Here is a 20,761-nt window from a genome sequence, read left to right as displayed (position 1 = left end):
TCCAAATCAGGGCACAGAAGCAAGCTTACATTTACTCATTGACGTGAGGCTTGTGCTCATTACGGCACGAGATGTAAACATTAATGGCATCCTTGTCTGAGGTTAAACTCAGGTGAACAAGCAGTATACGAGCATAAGCATCCCGTCCATGAGTAAATAGAGGTTTCTTTTTGTGTCGGGTGTACTTATGTTTAAAGAAAATAGTTCCCACATGAAACTGCTCAGGAGATCTGTGAATTTTCCGGAGTAACCAGGTCATGATTTCCAGAAAGAGACATTGCTGTTGAGTTTTGAAAATAATGTTTTTTCTGAGCACCAAAAGCCAAGTATCATCTAGCTCCACTATATTGGAGGAAAGCCAGATATCTCTGCTGCTGATGTCTCCAAACCTCAGAACATTAAAAAAATGTACAATGATAAATAGCAGAGATAAGAGAACAAATTCTGATTTAATGGAGACCTGTACCTCTGAGTGTTTGAAAAGCTGAAGGATAAAACATTTGTAATGCCATTAGGGGCAATCTTTAAATTAATATGCAAACAAACAAAAACAAAAATCTCCAGTATTGCTGTTTTCACCACAACAATACTGTACAAATACATTGGAAAGTAAATAAAGCTTTACCACTTAACCGTTGGCATAAGTTATACTGGATAACAAAATGAACTACAGCCATGAGTCATAGAAAAATAACTTCTATATTATGAACGTTTTTGACCAGTTCTCCAATTTGCACCACATATTTCAACTGTAAAATATTCAGCTAGGACACAGACATAGTGGGAATAATAATATTTATTGAAATGTTGCAATATTTTAAGGTTTTAACAATATCGCACTTATCAAATAAAAGGAAAAAAAAATTAAAAAACGGTTTTGGCAGTTGGCCAGAGGTCACTTTCATAACAAGTAAATCAAATTATGAGGCAGGCACCTTTTACTTCCATCCGGTGCTTAGCTTCACATAGGCTTTTTGTATCATTCTGCCAAAATAAAAAGCAGTTCAACTTATATTGTACCTGCATAAAAAGCCACAATCATTGTGTTTAATCAGATTCTTCACATACGATTGTTGCAATGACATTTAATCAGATAACAGACTGTGTGTGCATTTTACTGCACTGCTGATCCATTTGCAGTTATTTTTTCAGTCAGTTGACTTGTTTGTATTGGTAACCCGAGTTCAGTTTATTTGAAATAAGAGTTCTGTTCAGTCCGAACCCCATGATAGGCTGCATGCAAACACACTGCAGTCACACAAACATATTCTGTCTATCTGGGGGAAAGTGAAAGTGACTGGAACATTTGACAACAGCAGATAGGGCCCTTCACTGCAGGGCGCTGAACACTAAAAGCAAACAGTGTAGAAACTGAACACATCTACTTTGGGTGTGACCTTTTTCAGTATTAAAACAAAGGAAAGAGGCTAGTGTTTTGGCACATGAGCACTCAGTGAGTAATCACGAGGAATACACAACCAAAACTTTTGAAATGTTTCCACACATTGCTTCACTGAAGCAAAAGTTCTGTTTAACACAAAAAGCAGTTTGTTAAGGCGAAAGTCAAGCTAGATAGTTTTTACATACAAAATCTGCACGCAATATTAAAGGCGCATTTCAGGATATTACAGCCACAGTAGGCAAGCATGGAGATTTCAAGCACAACGCATCAAAAATAAACTGAACTCCTGAAAGAGAATACACAAAGAAATCAATTCAACAAGATAAAAAACGTGCAGTTTGCAGCCGCTCTATTGTTGCAAAAGCAAAAGTATGTTTGGCATTCTATGATTTCTAGCATGCAGATTTTGCAATACATAAAACAATGCTTTCATAAAAGGTCAATAAGGCACACATCCTATACATAATGTTATCCTGAAACAGTTCACTCTTTTTGAGCTTCCAATTGCATATTTGCAAGACTTTTTAAGCATACAATTGTAGTTCTCTTTCATTCATTTAATAATAAAATATATGTAAACTAAATTTGAAATGTAATGACATGTTATGAAGATATCCATTTAGCAGTGCTTATATCAGGTGAAAACTATCCTCTGATTCAAAACAATATTTCTAGGCATTTTGTCATGTCAGGGTGAGATGATATAGTGCTTAAACAAGACCAGCTGTCTGTCTCCATCTAGCGGTGACTCTCCGCTATCACCAGTGGCTGTTGTCGGGGTAGCTCGGCACTGCGGCAGGGTACTGGGGCAAACTCGGGCCCTGGGCTGTCTGAGCAACAGCGTTAAAACCTGCTTCCCTCACCGGTGCACTCTTCCACAGCCCGGTGCTCCACTCCTCCTGAGCACGCTCCATACTACCGCCGCCGCCTCTGTACATTCTGTGCACCTACCACAGGAAAGGAAAGTGTAAAAAAAAGTTCCTAATCTGAAGTTGTGTCTGTTTTCAAGCGTCTGTGTGGGCTTATATAGATGAGGGACAAATGCAAGTGTGTTTTTTAGTGTATGCTCACCTTAATGAGAACCAGTACCATTAAAGCAGTCACCACAGTGAAGAGCAGAGTTGTGATAAGCATCACTATAGCGGAGCCCACATTTGTGCTGAAAAACATCATTGTCGCAATCCAGCCGCTATGATGAGTCGGTGAGGGTGAGATGGAGTAGTACGGGTTAGTGAATCACACAGTATGCAATTAGCAAAGTGGATTTAATACAATTACCCAAAGGTACTAATGAGCCATTAAGCAGTGTGCAAACAGATGCAGCGGATGACTAGTGTCAAATTGACTTAACATGACACATTTTATCATGACAAGTGTTATCATAAGCAGCTCAACACCAATATTGCTCAGCTTTAAGAACATGATTGATGTTAATAATAATATCTACATCTATTCTAAAATAAAATCAATATGGCATTCTGACTGTAGTCATTTAAATGTGACATGTGATTGTACAATGTACTCAAAAAAGTATTAAAAATCCACAAAGAGGAGTATAGTCTTAATAAACAATTAACGTTTTTGACAATACTTTTAGATAGATATTATAGTTTGCCGAAAAAAACTTTGGATTTAAACCCAGGAATTTAGTGCAACTCAACTGTACCTCCTTTCTGAGAAAATAAAAACATCAGACAGTAAAGAGAAACAGATATTTGTAAGCAATGGACAATACTTATATACCCAAAGTATGCCTAAGTTATTCTTTAAAGGGATAGTTCCTGTTTTTTGTAGTGGAGCTGTTTATGGTACTTATCTGTAGTCGTTGTTTACAGTAAATGATGGTCTGCACGCCCTAGTTTGGAGTAAGAGACAGGAGTACCACAACAGAAGCAAAGCAATGTACTGCTGTGGATAATCGAAGTAGAAAAACATATTTTAGCCACCTAAAAAAAAGGCCTACCTGAAAAATTAAGTATCTCATTCAGCCCCACTTCAAAAGATACAAACTAGTATTTTAATTGTATTGATCAAACCTTTCAACCCCATGTACAGCAACTACTACAACCCCTCAGCCTAAACCCAGGAACAGACGTTAACGAGCAATGAATAGAATCAAAATGCAAACATATGCAGATAATGTATGGATACTCAAATCATCAAGGGGGAAAAGGAAAGTGTCTGATGGAAACACATTTTCCAGCTTCCTTGATCATTTGACAAAAGCCCTCATGAGCCATTCGCTGGTAAAAGAAAATTGGCAGGCAACATGTGCAGTGTTTAAATATTTGTTCTTTTCTACTGACCTTGCTCCCCAACCAGAGATGCCAATAGTCTGGATTAGAGCCAAGACACATTGAAGGAAGAAGCAGAAGAAGAAGAACATGAAGTTGAAAGAACTGTCAGCCCTGTGAACGAAAGAGAAAACATAAGGATGATACACTCACAATCCAAGAGTTGCACTATTTTTATTGTAGCGATGCTTCCTCCTACTATTTGTCAACCACGAGGATAGAATTTGAGTCTTTATGATAATACACGGAGAGGAGACACCATCACACTAGTTTCACAATCATACAGTCCAAAATTTGAAAGTGTAATGGAAAATCAGTGGGGGTGATATTCGCTAGAAGCATTTATGATTATATCAAATCATTTCCAGTAATCGTGTTATGATATGAGAAGCGCCTAAGCTGCTGTGACTTCCTGTAGACAAGGTGTTTACAATCGTCCTGATGGTGTGAAATGTGACACTCACGCAGGGAAAAACAACATTTTGAAAATACCCAACCAAAAACATGGTCTGTACTCCTGGGGGAGTGATACCGTTTGAAAGAATCGCAGTGCATCGATGCCATCGCAAACTGTTTCGAACTACCTCATTCACAAACACCGAACATTATCAGGATAAACAACAAACAAAGCTTTTGTTAGTACTCACAGCTGTCAAGCCTGTATGTTTGTATGGGGATATTTTGTCTGCTTAGCCTGGTAGTGTGTGCAGTTACGCAGGCAGGTAGATGACAGCATTTGAATAATTGATTGCAGTTAGGATGAGTTTCAACTGATTTAACTAAACAAAAAATGCCTCTGAAATATGTTGCCTACCCTAGCCATAAAAGCATGTTTTACTTTCTGAAAAAAATGTATTCAATGACTTCACAACGATTTTATCACGCTGACCTTTTGCCATCATGCTTTTTTTCACTCCACAGTGATCTTTCAGTTCCTCCTACTCTTATCTCCTTCCTACCAAAGATCCTCCTACATCTTCTGTCTTATTGCTCTATATTTTTACCTTTTAGATTTTAACAAAAACTCTTCTTTTGGTAGGGCTTTTGCTCATTGAGCTCCCCTCCTCTTCAATAAACTATTTAGGCAAAGTTGGGAGGCAGGCTCTGATGAGATGTTCTGATCTAAGCTTAAAATACATATTTTCACATCATTGCTTAATGAACTTTAAAATGGCCTGACCTACATTAACTTTCCTGGTGATGTGTTTAGGATTTTGTCTGTAAGTTAACTTTTTTCACATTCTCATACTTGTGTGTCTGACGTTACATTTTATTCTGTAAAGTATGCAGAGGCTGTTGGGGTGATTTGTGCTTTAAATATACCTACAAAAGTAGAAGTTCAGAAATGATACAGCTCATGATATTAATACGGTGGTGACTGACCTGAAAGCTTTGTAGAGTGGTCTGAACCAGCAGGTGTAACTGCACGGGCTGAAGAGTATGAGCCAGAGTAGTGAAAAGCCGAAATTTTGAGCACTTCCACCCCCAGCCCACCAAGCAATACATGAGATCACATTTAGGAACAGTGTGCCTGAATACACTGCGGGGGAGAGGGACAGTGGAGGAAAGCAGAGAAATGGAGAGTGATTCATTTTTTATGTAGTAGTAAAAAGAAGAAATTGATGTCCCGATTCCAAGAAAATTCTAACAGAAAGTTGAGAAATATACCATTTAATGTTTATGGAAACACTTACTCATCCAAAGAGTGTAGACTCTGCGCACCAACTGCTGGTGCGGTGCAGGTATTTCTTCTTCAATGTTTTGGTAAAAGCATGGCTTTATTCTCAAGATCTGGGGTAGGGGAGGAAAGTTGTTGACGCGGTCTGAAACAGGAAGCAAAATGTCATTATAATATTACTGTCTTACTATTTTACTTGAATTAGGAATTTTATTTAAAGGATGATAAAGTGTTTTGGGAATTGTGACTTTACAAAGGACAGACAGACAGACAGACAGACAGACAGACAGACACACAGACACACAGACACACAGACACACAGACACACAGACACACACACACACACACACACACACACACACACACACACACACACACACAGACACACAGACACACAGACACACAGACAGATGGATGGATACAAACATGCTTTAAGTGACAAACCTGCCATCTTGAAATCCCAACAATTTCCTGGGTAATAAGTATACAGAAAGAAAATTTGACAATTAGCACTCATACTTTAATATGTATACATAATATATTTCATATAATAGTCCATTTTACTTGTTTTATAAACTCAATTTGAATAATGTGAAGAATGAGTACTTTAGTTTAAGTATATATTTTCATGCTAATACTTTTGTACTTTCACTGAAGTAAAGTTTTGAAATCAGGACTTTTACGTGTCGTGGAGTATTGTAAGACAATAGGCTATGTGTACTTTTACTTAAGTAAAAGATCTGAGTACTTCTTCTAACACTGATCATTTTAAACTAAAATGTTTTGGTATACGAATTCTGGTCGAACGAGACATCCGCAGAAGCAACGCTTTTCTCTGAGAAGTTGTGACGGCTGTGTTTTTATTTACATTTCATTCAGACCAATCGATAGTCAATGTCAACAATGGAAAATCTAGCTGCATACAACCATTGAATTCTATATTATTTTGAACAAACTGTAAACTAATGCAAACATAAAAAAGTGAGATTCTGCTGTTTTCCTTCTGAATACAATGCTGTGAAGTTATTGTGCAATAACTTAATGTGTGACATTATGCAAAGTGATGTAAAGTACAATTTTGATGGAATTGTACTTCACATGAGTATTTCCATTTTTGCTACATTTTCTACTTCTACCCTAATACAATTCAGAGGTATATAGTGTACTTTTACTCCACTACACTTATACCTTTAGTTACTTGGCAGATTTGGATAAATGAGGTAAAATATAATCAAAACTTAAATAAGACTTTAGCTACACCTGGAGTAACAGTCACAACCATGCAGTCCAACAAATAATAAAAACTAGCAGCACTTTTACCAGCTTTGATAAACACAATAACGCATTATTAACTATAATCAGAACATATATTATATATATATTAGTCAATCTGCAAAATGAGTACCTTTACTTTTGGTACTCTAAGTATATTTTGATTCTAATACTTCAGTAGTTACTTAAATAACATTTTGTATGCAGAAATGTAACTTGTGACAGACTACACATAGACTTTGGTACTTATATCTGAGGACTTCTTCCACCTCTGTTTATACAGTAATGAGCTAAAACTGGTTGTTAGGCAGCTCAGTAACGTTAGTCCAAGATAAACAGATGGTAGCATTTACCTAAACGTTGGTGCTGTATTTGACTAACTGGCAGTCGGACGAGAATTACAATTGCGTTAAAACAACCGGAATGCATTAAAAACAAATGTCAACCTTACCGGGATAGCGTGTATATCCTTTCGTTTCCGTCGACAACTGCAGGGGAGCGGAGATTCATTCAGGATGCGCTTTTGCTACCCCAGCTGTTGAACTTACTGCGGCTGCGCCACAACCTTAGCATTTGTAGTTCTTATCCGTATGCATTCAACAAGCTTGGGTGGTTGAAGAACTACAAGTCCCAGGATTCATGTGCGCGGTAAACGGGAAAACGCGTGACACTTACATGACACTCCAGTTCACGGATCCCACCCGTCCATGAAAGTACATTCAGGTTTAACTCCGATGTTATGCCTATATTTATTTTTGATATTTGTCATTACATTTCAAAGCTAATAAAATCAAAGAATATTAGATTATTTACCTAAGCATATATTTATTCATTTTGTAATCACACATCCAACTTTATCAACTCATTTTATACCCTATGTTTTATATTATTTTCATTTTCACTACATTTGAATCCAACTTGATACAGCATCAGCAGCCTTTGATGATAAACATCTGTAGGTTAATGGAGTGGATTTATATGCCATCCTTCCTTTTGACAAATAATAATAATAACAGCACCTGAATAAAGTATGTAAAAAGGGTCGGGAATGTACATTGGACTATTATGTGATCTAGTTCTGTAAATGACAGAAAAAGTGTTTGGATAAGTATTCACTCTGTATACTGTGCCATTATTATCTTGGAGCAGATAAATGTAACACGTGTTGCTATAACTGATCAACATTTGACAACTTTATCAATGATAACGCACAAAAGTGTGGGTGATGAGAGCGAGTGACATTATATTTTAGACTATCAAAAGGCTTTTTTTTTTAATCTACAAATGTGTTGGGGATATCTAGCAAGTATATCAGAATCAGTTTCTGTCGTTATGCAGCACAAGGTTTCATAGCGAATTGCAACCCTAATTCCTGATAGGAAAGGTTGAGTAAAATTGTACCCAAAATCGTACTATTACTTTATTTCATTGTATTTTCTCAAAACCTCACAACATGGCAACCATAACTTCTGTAAATCAAGCTCCTCAGCCAATCACAAAGCTCAAAACATCCCAGCCTGAAGGCGTGGCCTTCCAGATTTAGTCGACATCACTCGTTTTGTAGCATAGGTCGTACCGAACAGGGTGGAGATAGTATGTTTTTCATTGAAAACACAAGGCACAAGACACAATGAGCCAACATAATTTTGCCTTGTTGAGGTCATACAATTGCAACTATTTGAATTCTAGAAAGAAAGAAGTGTCCAAAAGTGCTTAATTACACGATACACCCACGTAAATGCACACCGCAGTTGTACAAAACAAGCGCCACTACCGTGGATCAGTACCTTAGCTTTGACCAATCAGCTACCGTGATTGATGCAATGACACACTCCCGCCAATTCCGACTTGGGAGCGCGAGGCAGGCAGTGGGGTGAACTAAGGGACTGTGTGGGAGATGCAGAAAGAGAATGCGTTATGTTTTTTGTGAATAAATTAGAAATACATGTCATTTAGAGCAGTATAGTATTTGGTTAGTTGTCGGTTGCATTCTTGGTGGTTTGTGCTACCTGCACCGCTGTTTTTTTTCCGGAGAATTCGTAAACGAGTGGAGCACCGGCTTAGTGGTTGGGATGTTGGCGGCGGAGACTCCATCTATGGACGGACATTTAGCAGCATCGACTCCCCGCAGAAGAGGTACAACTTTAACGTTTTCTATATATGAACCTGTAGTCAGTTCTAACGTCTTGCCACAATGAACACTACATTTATAGAACGGTCACAAAGCAGTTCTAATGGTTAGCGTCCACAAAAAGAGGAAAAACATAAATGTGTTGCTTAAGGTTCGGTTAGGCTTTGGTTAACGTTTTGCTGCCGAGAACGGTTGAGTAACGATGGTGACAACGTTACAAGGCACACGTTAACTGATATAAACATATGCCATCTTGCCAAACATTAAAACTAGCTATGTAAAGCTAACTTGCTGCTCGGCACTATAAATGTTAAAAACTTGTTACATCAATTAGTAGACATTAACGTCAAATATGACACAACACCATTATGTTATAGTATGATATGCATCATACCACCATTGTTTCAATTCACCCTACTATTCGGGCTTTGTGTTACTTGATGGGATTCACGGCTGGCTCTGATACCGTTTCTCTGCTAGGTCATAGCTCTGCCTGAGGTGCCTAGCTGTAGCTAGTTTTATGAGGTTAGCAGACGAGCTAGTCAATGTAGCAATTGTGATTTGATTAACCTTATATGAAAGCTGTTTTCAAATGTGTCACTCCAGAGCTGCTACATTCTCGTTGCTTTCACATAACCAAGGTTGTTGCGAATACACTAACTTAAATGCAACAATGCGAAGTTTTCAGCATTGTGATCAGGCGTGCACCTTTTGCCTGACAGCCCTATAAAAGAGTTCCTGCTCTGCGGACCCGACTGGGCCTGCAGCACAGACTAATAATACACCGGTTGGCGGGAGAGCCAACCAAACACATTCGCTAAATTCATTGCAATACTGCAACGTTTTCACGCCAATGTTGCAGACTAACCCAATGCAACACTTTAAAAGTAATACAGTAGTAAACTAATGTGACGTTGCTCTTAACAATTAACAGTTACATTTGACTGAATGGTCCTACGTTTTTTTTAAAGGATGTATTTCAGAAAAGATTTATTAGTAAAAATGTTGTATTTAAAGTGGTAGTCACTCATAGTCAACATTGTGTTTTTACATGCTGTTAAAATCAGTAAGCCCCACAGTTGTCAAAAAAGTAAAAGATCAAGGTTGACAATATTGAAATGAAGATGTTGTGCTAATTATTATTTTCCAATGTGCTTTTTTGTTTTGTTTTTCAGGCATGGATTCTAAGTCGAGTAAAAATGCCAACAAAAAACTTATCCAAGGTAAATTCAATTTCATATTTGACACTTTTTCAGCATTATTTAATATAAGGAAAATGTTTATACTTTGAGTTGTACTCAATGTCCTGACTGTTAAAGAACTTCTGCACCTCTTGAGATACTTATTTTATTATTCCCCAGTTTTGTAGATAGAAATGTAGTCAAACGTTTTACACTAATGAGGTACTGCTAAACTACCATCATAGTGATTTTCTTACTTATTGTGCCTGCAGCCCGTCTTCCATTCAAGCGCATGAACCCTGAACCTAAAGAGAACCAGCCACCTAAGCGCCCCTGTGCACATGCCTGCCCCAAACCAGGAGACTCGGACAGGGAGAATGAGAACGAATCCTCCGCTCTCCCTGTACACTGTGGACCGCCCTTGGTTAACGGCCGCGGGCCCCTTGATGGCTTCCTGAGCCGTAGGAGCCCTGCACCGTCGGATGAGACCATGGTTATAGATCTGACTGCAGACAATACCCTGTCTCCCATTAAGCGCCTTGTTTCACCTGATACCACCTTACCCCGTCTCCCAGCGAAAGACAAGCATCTGGATAAAGATATATCTACATTGTCTGAAAAATCCAGCTCTCCTAAAACACACACTTTAGACTGCACAGTTGTCGACACAGATGAGGAAGAAGAAGACGAGATGGAGGAAGAAGATGCTAATCTGACCGCTTCAATTTTGCATCTTGACACAACGCAGGATTCTGAAAGTGAGCCAGAAGAGCAGGATGAGTCGGAAAACAGGTCCATGCTGTCAGCTTCATCAGCCAGCGGCACATCCGAAAGCTCACCAGAGAAATCCAAGACTGATGACCCTACATCCACTTCTACACCCAGCACAGTATGTACATCTCCCATTGTTTAATATGCGTTGAAACATATGGATGTGAAGTTTAAACTTATACAGTATCTCAGGATGGAACTGTATCTGCATACAAATAAATGTCTTATCCCTAAGTTCAGAATGGAACAAATTATTTGGATGAACGTTTTTCAAACAATAAGCTAGTGGTTGAGTGACTAAATGGATATAATTATTTGAATGGCTGTACGATATTTATTCCTACTGTTAATAGAAATTGTAACATGTTACATTGATAATATTTGTTCTATATGTTATCATAAAGACACACAACAATTGCTTTATCAGTTACTATTTGAGATGATTGTTATATTAACGTTAGACATTTTATTGGCTTTATTGAAAAAGTCAAACATCTCTTAATTCTGACGAATGCCATCAGATATATTATAGATTAACACAAGAATATTTTGTGAATACTACCGGTGTGAAAGTTAAAAGTATAGTACAATAATTGTCAGCATGCAAATGAATTATTGACTAGCCTGGTTGACATTATTTAAAATATTTAACAATGATTTTAAGCTTTTTGTTTTTTCTTCCTAATCTCATAGGAGCCCAAGACGACTCCCAAGATACCATCAGATGAGAAAAAGATCAAAAGGCGATCGTTGAAGGTGGGTCTTTTCCGGTATACACTGCAAATTGGGCTTGAATTTTGAATATTTGTTTATACACAACCTGATTTATTAAACCTGTAAAAGAGAAAAACTGACAGAACTTTTGTAATTTTAGAATGTTCAAGAACAGGAGGAGAGGCATCGGCTGCGGCAGGAGAAGGAACGCCAAAAAGAAGAGGCTAAAGCTGCTAAAGAGAAAAAGAAAGAAGAAGCTCGCAAACTAAAGGAAGAGCGAGAAAAGGAAAAACGGGAGAGAAAGGAAAAAGATGAGCAAGAGAAACGTGAGAAAAAAGAGAAGGAGGAAAAAGAAAAGGCAGACAAGTTAAAAGCAAAAGAGGAGCTACGGAAATCGAAGCAAGAGTGAGTATTGCATGGTCCCGGATACTCGAGTGTTAATCATCTGGCATGATTTTGGAAATTGTTTTTGTTGTGAATGCAATAACAAAGATTTATGTTGTCTAAAAGGTTAACTTTGAATTTGGTTTAGGGCTAAGCTTGAAGAGAAAAGGAAGAAAGAAGAGGAGAAGCAAATGAAAGAAGAGGAGAAACGGTTAAAAGAAGAAAAGGATGTAAGTTCATGTGGAAATGTGTTTGTTAATTAAAAAAATAGAAGCCTCAACAACTTGTGGTCCAGATTTCCAATGGAGCTGTTTACTCAATACTTTTTTAAACCAATGTGTTTGCTTACAGCGTCTCAAAGCGGAGAAAGCTGAAATTACACGTTTTCTTCAGAAATCCAAAATCCAACAAGCTCCAAAGGTAAGTAGATATATACAGAATACATATATGTGTTGACTTAATCCAATGTATATTGGTAGGAAAGCTAACTCAGCATTAGCTTACCGGGTATAATGTTTGAGTTGCAACACATTCTCTGATCCTTTGTATACCCCTGTTTATCTAAGATGGTCAACTGCATGAACAAAGACCTGAACTAAACTGCACCTCTGCCATTTCAGACACTTGCAGCTGCGTGTGGGAAGTTTGCTCCATTTGAGATAAAAGAACACATGGCTCTGGCACCGCTTTGCCGGGTTCAGTGTGAGGACTCTGTTCTGGAGGAACTGGACCGGTGTTTGGTGAAACCTGCTGATAACTTAAATGGACTGAAAGACTGGATCACGCATGGGCCCCGCAGCTCAGGACCCACCAAACCCCGACAGAGACTCAGGTGAGACTGGGAACAGAACAGTGGTTGTCCGTGTTTTAGCACAGTTTTCTGAATGTTTGCCTCATGTCCAGGGACCTCTACATTTATTGCAGATAATTCTGTCATTCTTTGGGTTTGTGATGACACATAATAGTTTTATTACCAACATTTAAAAAAATGATAAGTTTATATGAACTTCAGTTTCATATTTGTAGGACAAGCAATTTATTTTCTCACACTGCCTGTGCTGAAATTCAGTCAGTGCAAAGGGGCAAGGCGCCAGGTTTTTTATGTTAAGACCTGCATGAAAACCTACAGTATATAAGACACTATGAGGAAGTAAAGGAAAAATAATAAGCCCTCTTTTAAAAACAATAGCAACTGTGCTTTCCAAAACAAGTTTGAATCGTTTTTGTTCAGTTTTTTAAACAGACATATTTGGGTAAAAGTCGTCATTTTCAGAACAGGTTATAAAAAGCTCACCTTTCGCACACTAGGTAATGGTTGTGGGATTACTGTTACATTAGTGCTCCATGGTCCATGCATTGCCTTTCTGAAGCTTTAAGGTTAACAGTCTTACTATCATTTCCCCCTCATGTCCTCGGATTTCTCAGCGAGTGTTTAGCAGTAGAAGTGACTAAACCAGACGGTGTGCCAGATCGTGAACGTTATGGACCCATGAAGCTGCTGCAGTTCCATGCAAACCACCGTCCAGCGTACTGGGGAACCTGGAGTAAAAAGAGTGAACGCATCTCGCCTCGCTGCCCCCTTAAACAAGACAAGGTACAATTATTTGGCAAACGCATAAATCTGTTAGTTGTTTTGTTAACAACACAAGTAAGAGATCCCATGTGTAATAAACATAATTTACAGTTGTGTGGTGGATCACTGACATTATATTTTAATCTAATTAAAATCCTAATCAAAATACTTTTATTATTCCCGTGGGGAAATTAGGGAAATGTAAGGAAGGACTGTCTTAACTGAAAACCAAGACTCGTATTGTTTTCAAGATTTCCCCTCAATGTTTCGACTACAGTTAGAATTTGTGTTGAAAAGCTTCGATGATCGTCGCTGTGTTCTGTCACTACAGGGTTTGTTGGACTATGAGGTGGACAGCGATGACGAATGGGAGGAAGAGGAACCAGGAGAATCCTTGTCACATAGTGAAGGGGTGAGTTTCATTGAAGGGTAAACTTATGCACATTCCTTTTTTATGTTTAGCATTTTCTCTATTTGGGTAGTATCTATATCAATCTATATCACTGTCAAGTTGTCTAAGTTAAAATGCAATCTGTTGCCAACCAAAGCACGCATATGAAGTTTTCCCGAGTCTCAAGCAGCCAATATTTTCCATTTCTCTTTCAGTAGGATCTTGAAACTGTCAGAGCAGTTACGATAGTAAAATGACAAAATCTAGCTGCACAACTTTAAGAGCAAAACACATTAAGATGATCTTTCTCAAAGGGTTTATCCTATACCTGTGTGTTTACTTTGACTGTTTTTTAAGACTTTGAATTGTTGATCATTTTCAGGAAGATGAAGAGGAAGGAGGTGAAGATGATAGCGATGATGACGGCTTCTTTGTTCCTCATGGGTACCTTTCAGAGGATGAGTGTGCTCTAGAGGAAGAGGTATAAAGGAAGCTGCAATTGCATCTAATCTTCTTTACTTGTATTTTGCTGTTTTCTTTGTTTGTTTTCTGCTTCCTATTTGCACCATTATAAACACACATTGAACCTTCTAGGAGGGTGGCGACTTGGAGAAGCAGAAACTACGTCAGAAAGTGAAAGCAAAGGAGTGGGATGAGCTGATGTCCACCAAGAAGAAGATGAAGGTGCTGGACCCAGTGGTGAGGGGCTGCGTGTGGGAGGGAGAAGGGCCTGGACAGCAGCTCTTCAAGCCTTATTCTCTTTGTCTGGTCGAGCCTTTACCAAAGGTAGACACCAGCCCCGGCCAAGAGGAGCTTTCACTGAGGAAGAGCCAGAGAGAAGAACAATGTGAGTGTGTGTGACCGGAGACTCTCTGATTTTGTGGGGAACAGCTGTTCTATATGTGACGTTGATCGGTGCAGATCCTGCATCGCCGACGCATTACCATCTGAAGTGGCACAGTTTTAATTAATAACCGTTATGATGGCATTTTGGTGAGCTAACTTAATGGAATACAGCTGTTTTTAATGTGATCATTAAAACCATATATCTTCTGCTTCGACATGCCCTAGTATTTTATATATTTGGCTATATCTTAATGTATAGCTGGTTTGTCTTTATATGGGTATGTGGGCTCAACAGCACCGTATTGTCATTTCCTTAAAACTGTAAGTGCTCATAAATGATCAAATAACGTGTATTACCATATTGTTTAATGCTAGAATTGTGTTTAGTACAGTATCTACCATCATATTCAGGCATTGTAGTTGAAACATACCTTTGCATTTCACACTTTAGCTATCAGTACGTAGTTTCAAATTATAACGAGTCTTAATGGGCAGTTTTATTTGTATAGGTAAGCTTGAGTTTATTTGCCCCAGCTGGTTAAACCTTGGCCATGCATTTTGGTTGAAAGTGTAAACCTGTGTAAAAAATGTCTCTCTTTTAGAAGTAATCAAAATGTGTTTCTGTAGAAGTTTGTTTACTTTGTAGCATTGTCAGAAGTTGACAGGTTTTTAAAAGAACACATTATTTCTAATGAGGCATTCTGAAGATCTCTAATGCTCTCTCCCACAGTACTCGGTCGGCTGCTGCCTCTGCTGCACGGCAACATCAACAGCACCAAAGTGATCATCAATGAGTTCCAGGAGTTTTGTCGTCAGCAGACCATCCCCCCACCTTCATCCCCCTCTGAACTGTCCAGCCCTCAAAGCCAGGCAGAAAACATCCCGACCAGGTAAAACAACAACACAACGTGATATTATTTTCTGTTTAAACACATGAGCTCAAAAGCTATGTACAATGAAATAATACTTAAGATAAGAACCAAAATAAGAGGGCGCAGCACCCGGTTTACCTGGTTTAGACAAACCCCTGGAGACCATAGTAGAAACCATGAATTGTGAAAGTGTTTTCTGAAAGGGGATCGGATCGATCAGACTAGGCTAAGCTGCCGTTGTAGCTGCTCCGACCACACTCAGTAAAGTCATACTCGCTTAAGCGTGCCTTGCTGATCCGTTTCTTCATTTACATTATAAAAAGTATTTAGTCAGCCACCAATTGTGCAAGTTCTCCCATTTAAAAAGATGAGAGATGCCTGTAATTTTCATCATAGGTACACTTCAACTATGAGAGACAGAATGGGGGAAACAATCCAGGAAATCACATTGTAGGATTTTTAATGAATTAATTGGTAAATTCCTCTGTAAAATAAGTATTTGGTCACCTACAAACAAGCAAGATTTCTGGCTCTCACAGACCTGTAACTTCTTCTTTAAGAGGCTCCTCTGTCCTCCACTCGTTACCTGTATTAATGGCACCTTTTTGAACTCGTTATCAGTATAAAAGACACCTGTCCACAACCTCAAACAGTCATACTCCAAACTCCACTATGGCCAAGACCAAAGCGCTGTCAAAGGAGACCAGAGACAAAATTGTAGACCTGCACCAGGCTGGGAAAACCGAATCTGCAATAGGTAAGCAGCTTGGTGTGAAGAAATCAACTGTGGGAGCAACTATTAGAAAATGGAAGACATACAAGACCACTGCTAATCTCCCTCGATCTGGGGCTCCACGCAAGATCTCACCCCGTGGGGTCAACATGATCACAAGAACGGTGAGCAAAAATCCCAGAACCACACGGGGGCACCTAGTGAATGACCTGCAGAGAGCTGGGACCCAAGTAACAGAGGCTACCATCAGTAACACACTACGCCGCCAGGGACTTAAATCCTGCAGTTCCAGACGTGTCCCCCTGCTTAAGCCAGTACATGTCCAGGCCCGTCTGAAGTTTGCTAGAGGGCATTTGGATGATCCAGAAGAGGATTGGGAGAATGTCATATGGTCAGATGAATCCAAAATAGAACTTTTTGGTAAAAACTCAACTCGTCGTGTTTGGAGGAGAAAGAATGCAGAGTTGCATCCAAAGAACACCATACCTACTGTGAAGCATGGGGGTGGAAACATCATGCTTTGGGGCTGTTTTTCTGCAAAGGGACCAGGACGACTGATCCGTGTAAAGGAAAGAATGAATGGGGCCATGTATCGTGAGATTTTGAGTGAAAACCTCCTTCCATCAGCAAGGGCACTGAAGATGAAGCGTGGCTGGGTCTTTCAGCATGACAATGATCCCAAACACACCGTTTCTCATTCTGTCTCTCATAGTTGAGGTATACCTATGAGAAAATTACAGGCCTCTCTCATCTTTTTAAATGGGATCAGTAAAACTTAACTTGCACAATTGGTGGCTGACTAAATACTTTTTTGCCCCACTGTATGTACATACATGTTTATTGACATCATATTAATGCTAGTGTCCTAGTAAAGAGTCTTCTTTCTGAAGCCTAAGAAAGCATGTTGTCCATTTGCAACCTCTGTTATACTATTTTCATTATAATTCAGAATTCTTCTGAACCTTTCCAATGGGTTCTCAAGCAGCAGTTAAATCACAATGTTTGTGAAGAGGTGTATTGATACTCTATTTACTATAAGAGTTCTTATAAAGATATGTAAAAAGCTACATACACTGCATCTCAACGCGTTTTCTTTCCCTCTTTCATCAGAATCCAGGTGAAGCGCCTAATGAAGAGCAATGCTGCTTATGAGAAGCGCTCCACCTACAGACGCTGCTGCTGGTATGTTCAGGCTGAGGTCCTGACCCGCTTTGGTCAGGATGCTCTTCCTGTGCCCTGCCAATGGACCTACCTCACCACGGGAGCTCGAGAAGAGTCCCGGGAAGAACCACAGGCCGCCACCGGCTCTCAGGGAAACTCCCCCACCACACCACAGAACTCCTCCTCCACGTCATCATCCTCCAACAAAAGGAAAAGCACAGGCAGCATGTCCATCACCAAGTTCATGAAGAAATGTACTGACCCAGAGCAGGTAGAGAAAGGCTCTCAAATAGATGTTTGGCTTCACTGCAGCATTTTATTCAATCTGTTTTAAGATGATCAACTTAAATACATGCCGTACTGACTGTAGCCCACCACGGTCTCAAGTGTTCTTATATCATTGGGTTTTCAGGCAATAGAGGCAGATGGTTTTCAAGCTGACACTGAGGAAGAAGACGAGGAAGATTGTGTCATCGTGTCCACAGAGACTGGTGAGTTACACCGAAGGAATATTAAACTGTTATTGGGAACTTTAAGTGTTTACTATAAGGTTCAGATTTAATTTTAAATGATGCATCAGGATTTTTCTAAGCAAAAATTGACTCAGCTAGGTAATTATTATTAATTATGGTATGATTATAGCTTCATTTGAATTTCAAGTTAAAGGCAAAATGATCCTGACTGTGAACGTTGCTGGCCAGCAGAAGAAAGCCAACCCCATAATTATTATTTTGGAAAGTGCTTTGTTCACAAGTCTAGCATCAGCCAGGCTATGTCCAAAATAAAACATCTGCCTCGGACATTTATGATGTATGTTGCAGGGTGCAGAATATCTCTGGCTTAGCTAATCGCCTCCTCAGGCTCTCATAAATGAATACACATCCCCTACAGAGCAGCTACGTGCACTGAAGCTTTATACACGTTTATAGCGGCAGTGTTCAGGCAGATTAGAGTACGAAGCAAGTTTGTTTGAGGATTCCTGCCTGTTCGAGGCACCTTCTTCATTCATTTACAAATGCCTGCAACTTTTGATTACATCTGCAACGATTAGTAGATGGAATGAAAAATACTTGCCAACTGAGTTTGTATCTTAAATTCACACCTGTAAGGTTTTGTGATTGCCTCTTGTTACGACTGTATCACGTGGCCAAAATCTTTCCTGACTTAAATCTAAACACATATAGCAAAGTATTTCAAACTGTTTCTGTGGTTCTCCCTACAGTTGGTGTGACCAGGTGAATAGTTACAAAGAGAAACACAATACAGCAATCGCTGTCACCGCTGCAATTGATTGTTAGTTTCAGCCTTAGTCTTCAGCTTTAAGTGGATGCATACATGTTTTATATTATCTAAATGAAACCTCATGATGTTTTTACTCTGTAGCCCCAACCAGAAAGTCCTCCACCGACGGAGACGGTATGATGGAAGTCACTCCCTCCGACACAGCTGCCCTCCCGGTGTCCAGTGCTGCTCCCACACTTGCCACAGCCTGAGGACAGGAATGTGGCTCCACCCACAAAGCTTCACCACCTCCCTGATATACGTCTCCTTCCTGGTTCTAAACGCTTCTGTGCCCAAGACGGAATCAAGTCTTCAAGCAAAATGAAGCAGCACACTTTGGTACTGGCAACCCGCTGCAGGTGGATTCTGCTCAATATTATGAGATCCTTTCACCTTTTTTTTTTGAGAGTCAGGAGTCATCTCGTCTGTAAGATGTAGTTGTGCATGACATCAGGAGTGTCTGACTTGATTATTGAGGGCAGTTTTGTCCAATGTTCATTAACTGTGTCTGATTGATTTTTGAAGTTTCAGTCACACATGTTTGGCATGGACCTCTTTGAAGACTCTTTGGCACCGTTAGCAACAACAGGCTGTTGAGCAGAGGAGGAAGAGCAGAACTGAAATGCCCAATTTTCACCAGAGGAAGAATCAGAGAGATCCAAAACAACATTCTTTACGGCTTCTGAAATGTTGAATTAATGGCGTTATCGCATATCTTCTAATCTAAATGTGTGTGTATGTGTATGTATATATATATATATATATAGTTTAACAGAAATAAGGATTGGGAAATGGGAATCCAATCTGTACATTTCCCTTCCATTTCAGTTGGTGCATTTATTCTGCAATTTCTATCTCTGACAACTCTCTGGAGTAGTTGCTAGATCTGTACTTGTACAGTTAGGTCCAGTGTCACAATGTTTTATAAATACTGTATGTATTTTCTGTGTGTTTTTTTCCAGAATACTTGAACAGGATACGTTCATTAAACATGAATAAAAGTAATGCACTTTTATATTCCTTTAATTCAATGCCACTTCTTGGTGGGACCCTAACACAGTAACCATCCACAGTCGCTAACATTTCTTATCAGGATCATGTTTTGGTTGAGACATGGACGTACCCTTGTTTTAAAAGCCTATCCCATCCGTCCCTAAAAAATATAACCTTCCCAAAAACTGCTTTAAAAATGACATGCATGAATATTTCTTTTCACTTTACAAGAGTCAATCTACTACTTAAGCCTGGACTATTCATATAGAAAAAAAACTGAATAGTTTCCATAAAATACATTTCAAGGAGTATTTTATTATTATTAGTTCCTGAGCTGGGTCAATGATCGGCAGCAACATTGATTTTGAGGCATTATTTTTTGCAGTGGGAGATTACAGTTAAACATGTCAGGCTCTAATGATATATGGTGATTTTCACTAGGCCTTTTCCTACCACACATTTTTCCCCCACTAAAAGCCTATTGCCCTGTTGTGTGCTAAAAATATAACAGAGAATGATGAAGATCTGTCTGGGTGTGAGAGTCCAGCTCGGTTTGAGCAGGGGCTGCAAATGGACAGACTAGTCCTTGCATGTGAATTTCCCACATGTGCAGCAGATGTTGCAAACTCTTCTCTTACTGTCCATCAAGAGTCGCACTGCCTCCTGCCGTTACATTTATCGATGAGAGAGGGGCCTGCAGCAGCACCCTGCAGATCTGAGAGCATTCCTGCAGCGGCGGATGAGCAGGGAAAGCGCCCTCTCTTCTTGATGTGTGGGGGTCACCCGCATTTCTCCCACCTCTTCAATGAAGAGCGTCCCGTAAGGTTTCTGCTGCTGCCAGGATGGCTCGATTGATGTCCACAGGATGCAGGCGTTGTAATGTGAAATGTCAACCAGATTGTGGAAGAGAGCCAGTAGCCACTGAAACAAGAAAATATGAATACATTGTCCAAGTATTCTTTCTCATGATACCGATTTATTTTGTATGAAAGTACTCATTACATATATTTTAGAAAAGACCATAAGAGCAGGAATAAATAAATGTGCGTAACTGATGCGTAATGGCATCTACTGTACCTTATCA

The 20,761-nt window shown here is 39.3% G+C and overlaps 2 protein-coding genes across 2 annotated transcripts; one reads left to right on the top strand and one right to left on the bottom strand.

Moving 5' to 3' along the window:
* Positions 1–778: 778 nt before the first annotated feature.
* On the bottom strand, positions 779–7,184 carry scamp4 (secretory carrier membrane protein 4). Its single transcript, XM_063891974.1, has 7 exons — positions 7,098–7,184; positions 5,819–5,845; positions 5,391–5,519; positions 5,080–5,236; positions 3,709–3,810; positions 2,474–2,591; positions 779–2,349 (listed from the first exon to the last, which is right to left on the bottom strand). The coding sequence occupies exons 2-7, from the start codon at positions 5,823–5,825 to the stop codon at positions 2,161–2,163; spliced, it is 702 nt and encodes a 233-aa protein (XP_063748044.1). The 5' UTR covers positions 5,826–5,845; positions 7,098–7,184; the 3' UTR covers positions 779–2,160.
* A 1,311-nt stretch (positions 7,185–8,495) lies between these two features.
* On the top strand, positions 8,496–19,699 carry chaf1a (chromatin assembly factor 1, subunit A (p150)). Its single transcript, XM_063890474.1, has 16 exons — positions 8,496–8,782; positions 9,953–10,000; positions 10,231–10,847; positions 11,423–11,485; positions 11,604–11,848; positions 11,976–12,057; positions 12,179–12,247; positions 12,448–12,659; positions 13,253–13,421; positions 13,732–13,812; positions 14,174–14,272; positions 14,386–14,638; positions 15,368–15,527; positions 17,353–17,674; positions 17,816–17,894; positions 18,787–19,699. The coding sequence occupies exons 1-16, from the start codon at positions 8,719–8,721 to the stop codon at positions 18,894–18,896; spliced, it is 2,673 nt and encodes an 890-aa protein (XP_063746544.1). The 5' UTR covers positions 8,496–8,718; the 3' UTR covers positions 18,897–19,699.
* Positions 19,700–20,761: the final 1,062 nt, after the last annotated feature.

Source organism: Eleginops maclovinus, chromosome 9, assembly GCF_036324505.1.
Source record: "Eleginops maclovinus isolate JMC-PN-2008 ecotype Puerto Natales chromosome 9, JC_Emac_rtc_rv5, whole genome shotgun sequence".
NCBI lineage: Eukaryota > Metazoa > Chordata > Actinopteri > Perciformes > Eleginopidae > Eleginops > Eleginops maclovinus.
Note: the sequence above shows the minus strand (reverse complement) of the source record. Positions and strands in the feature narration are given on the sequence as shown.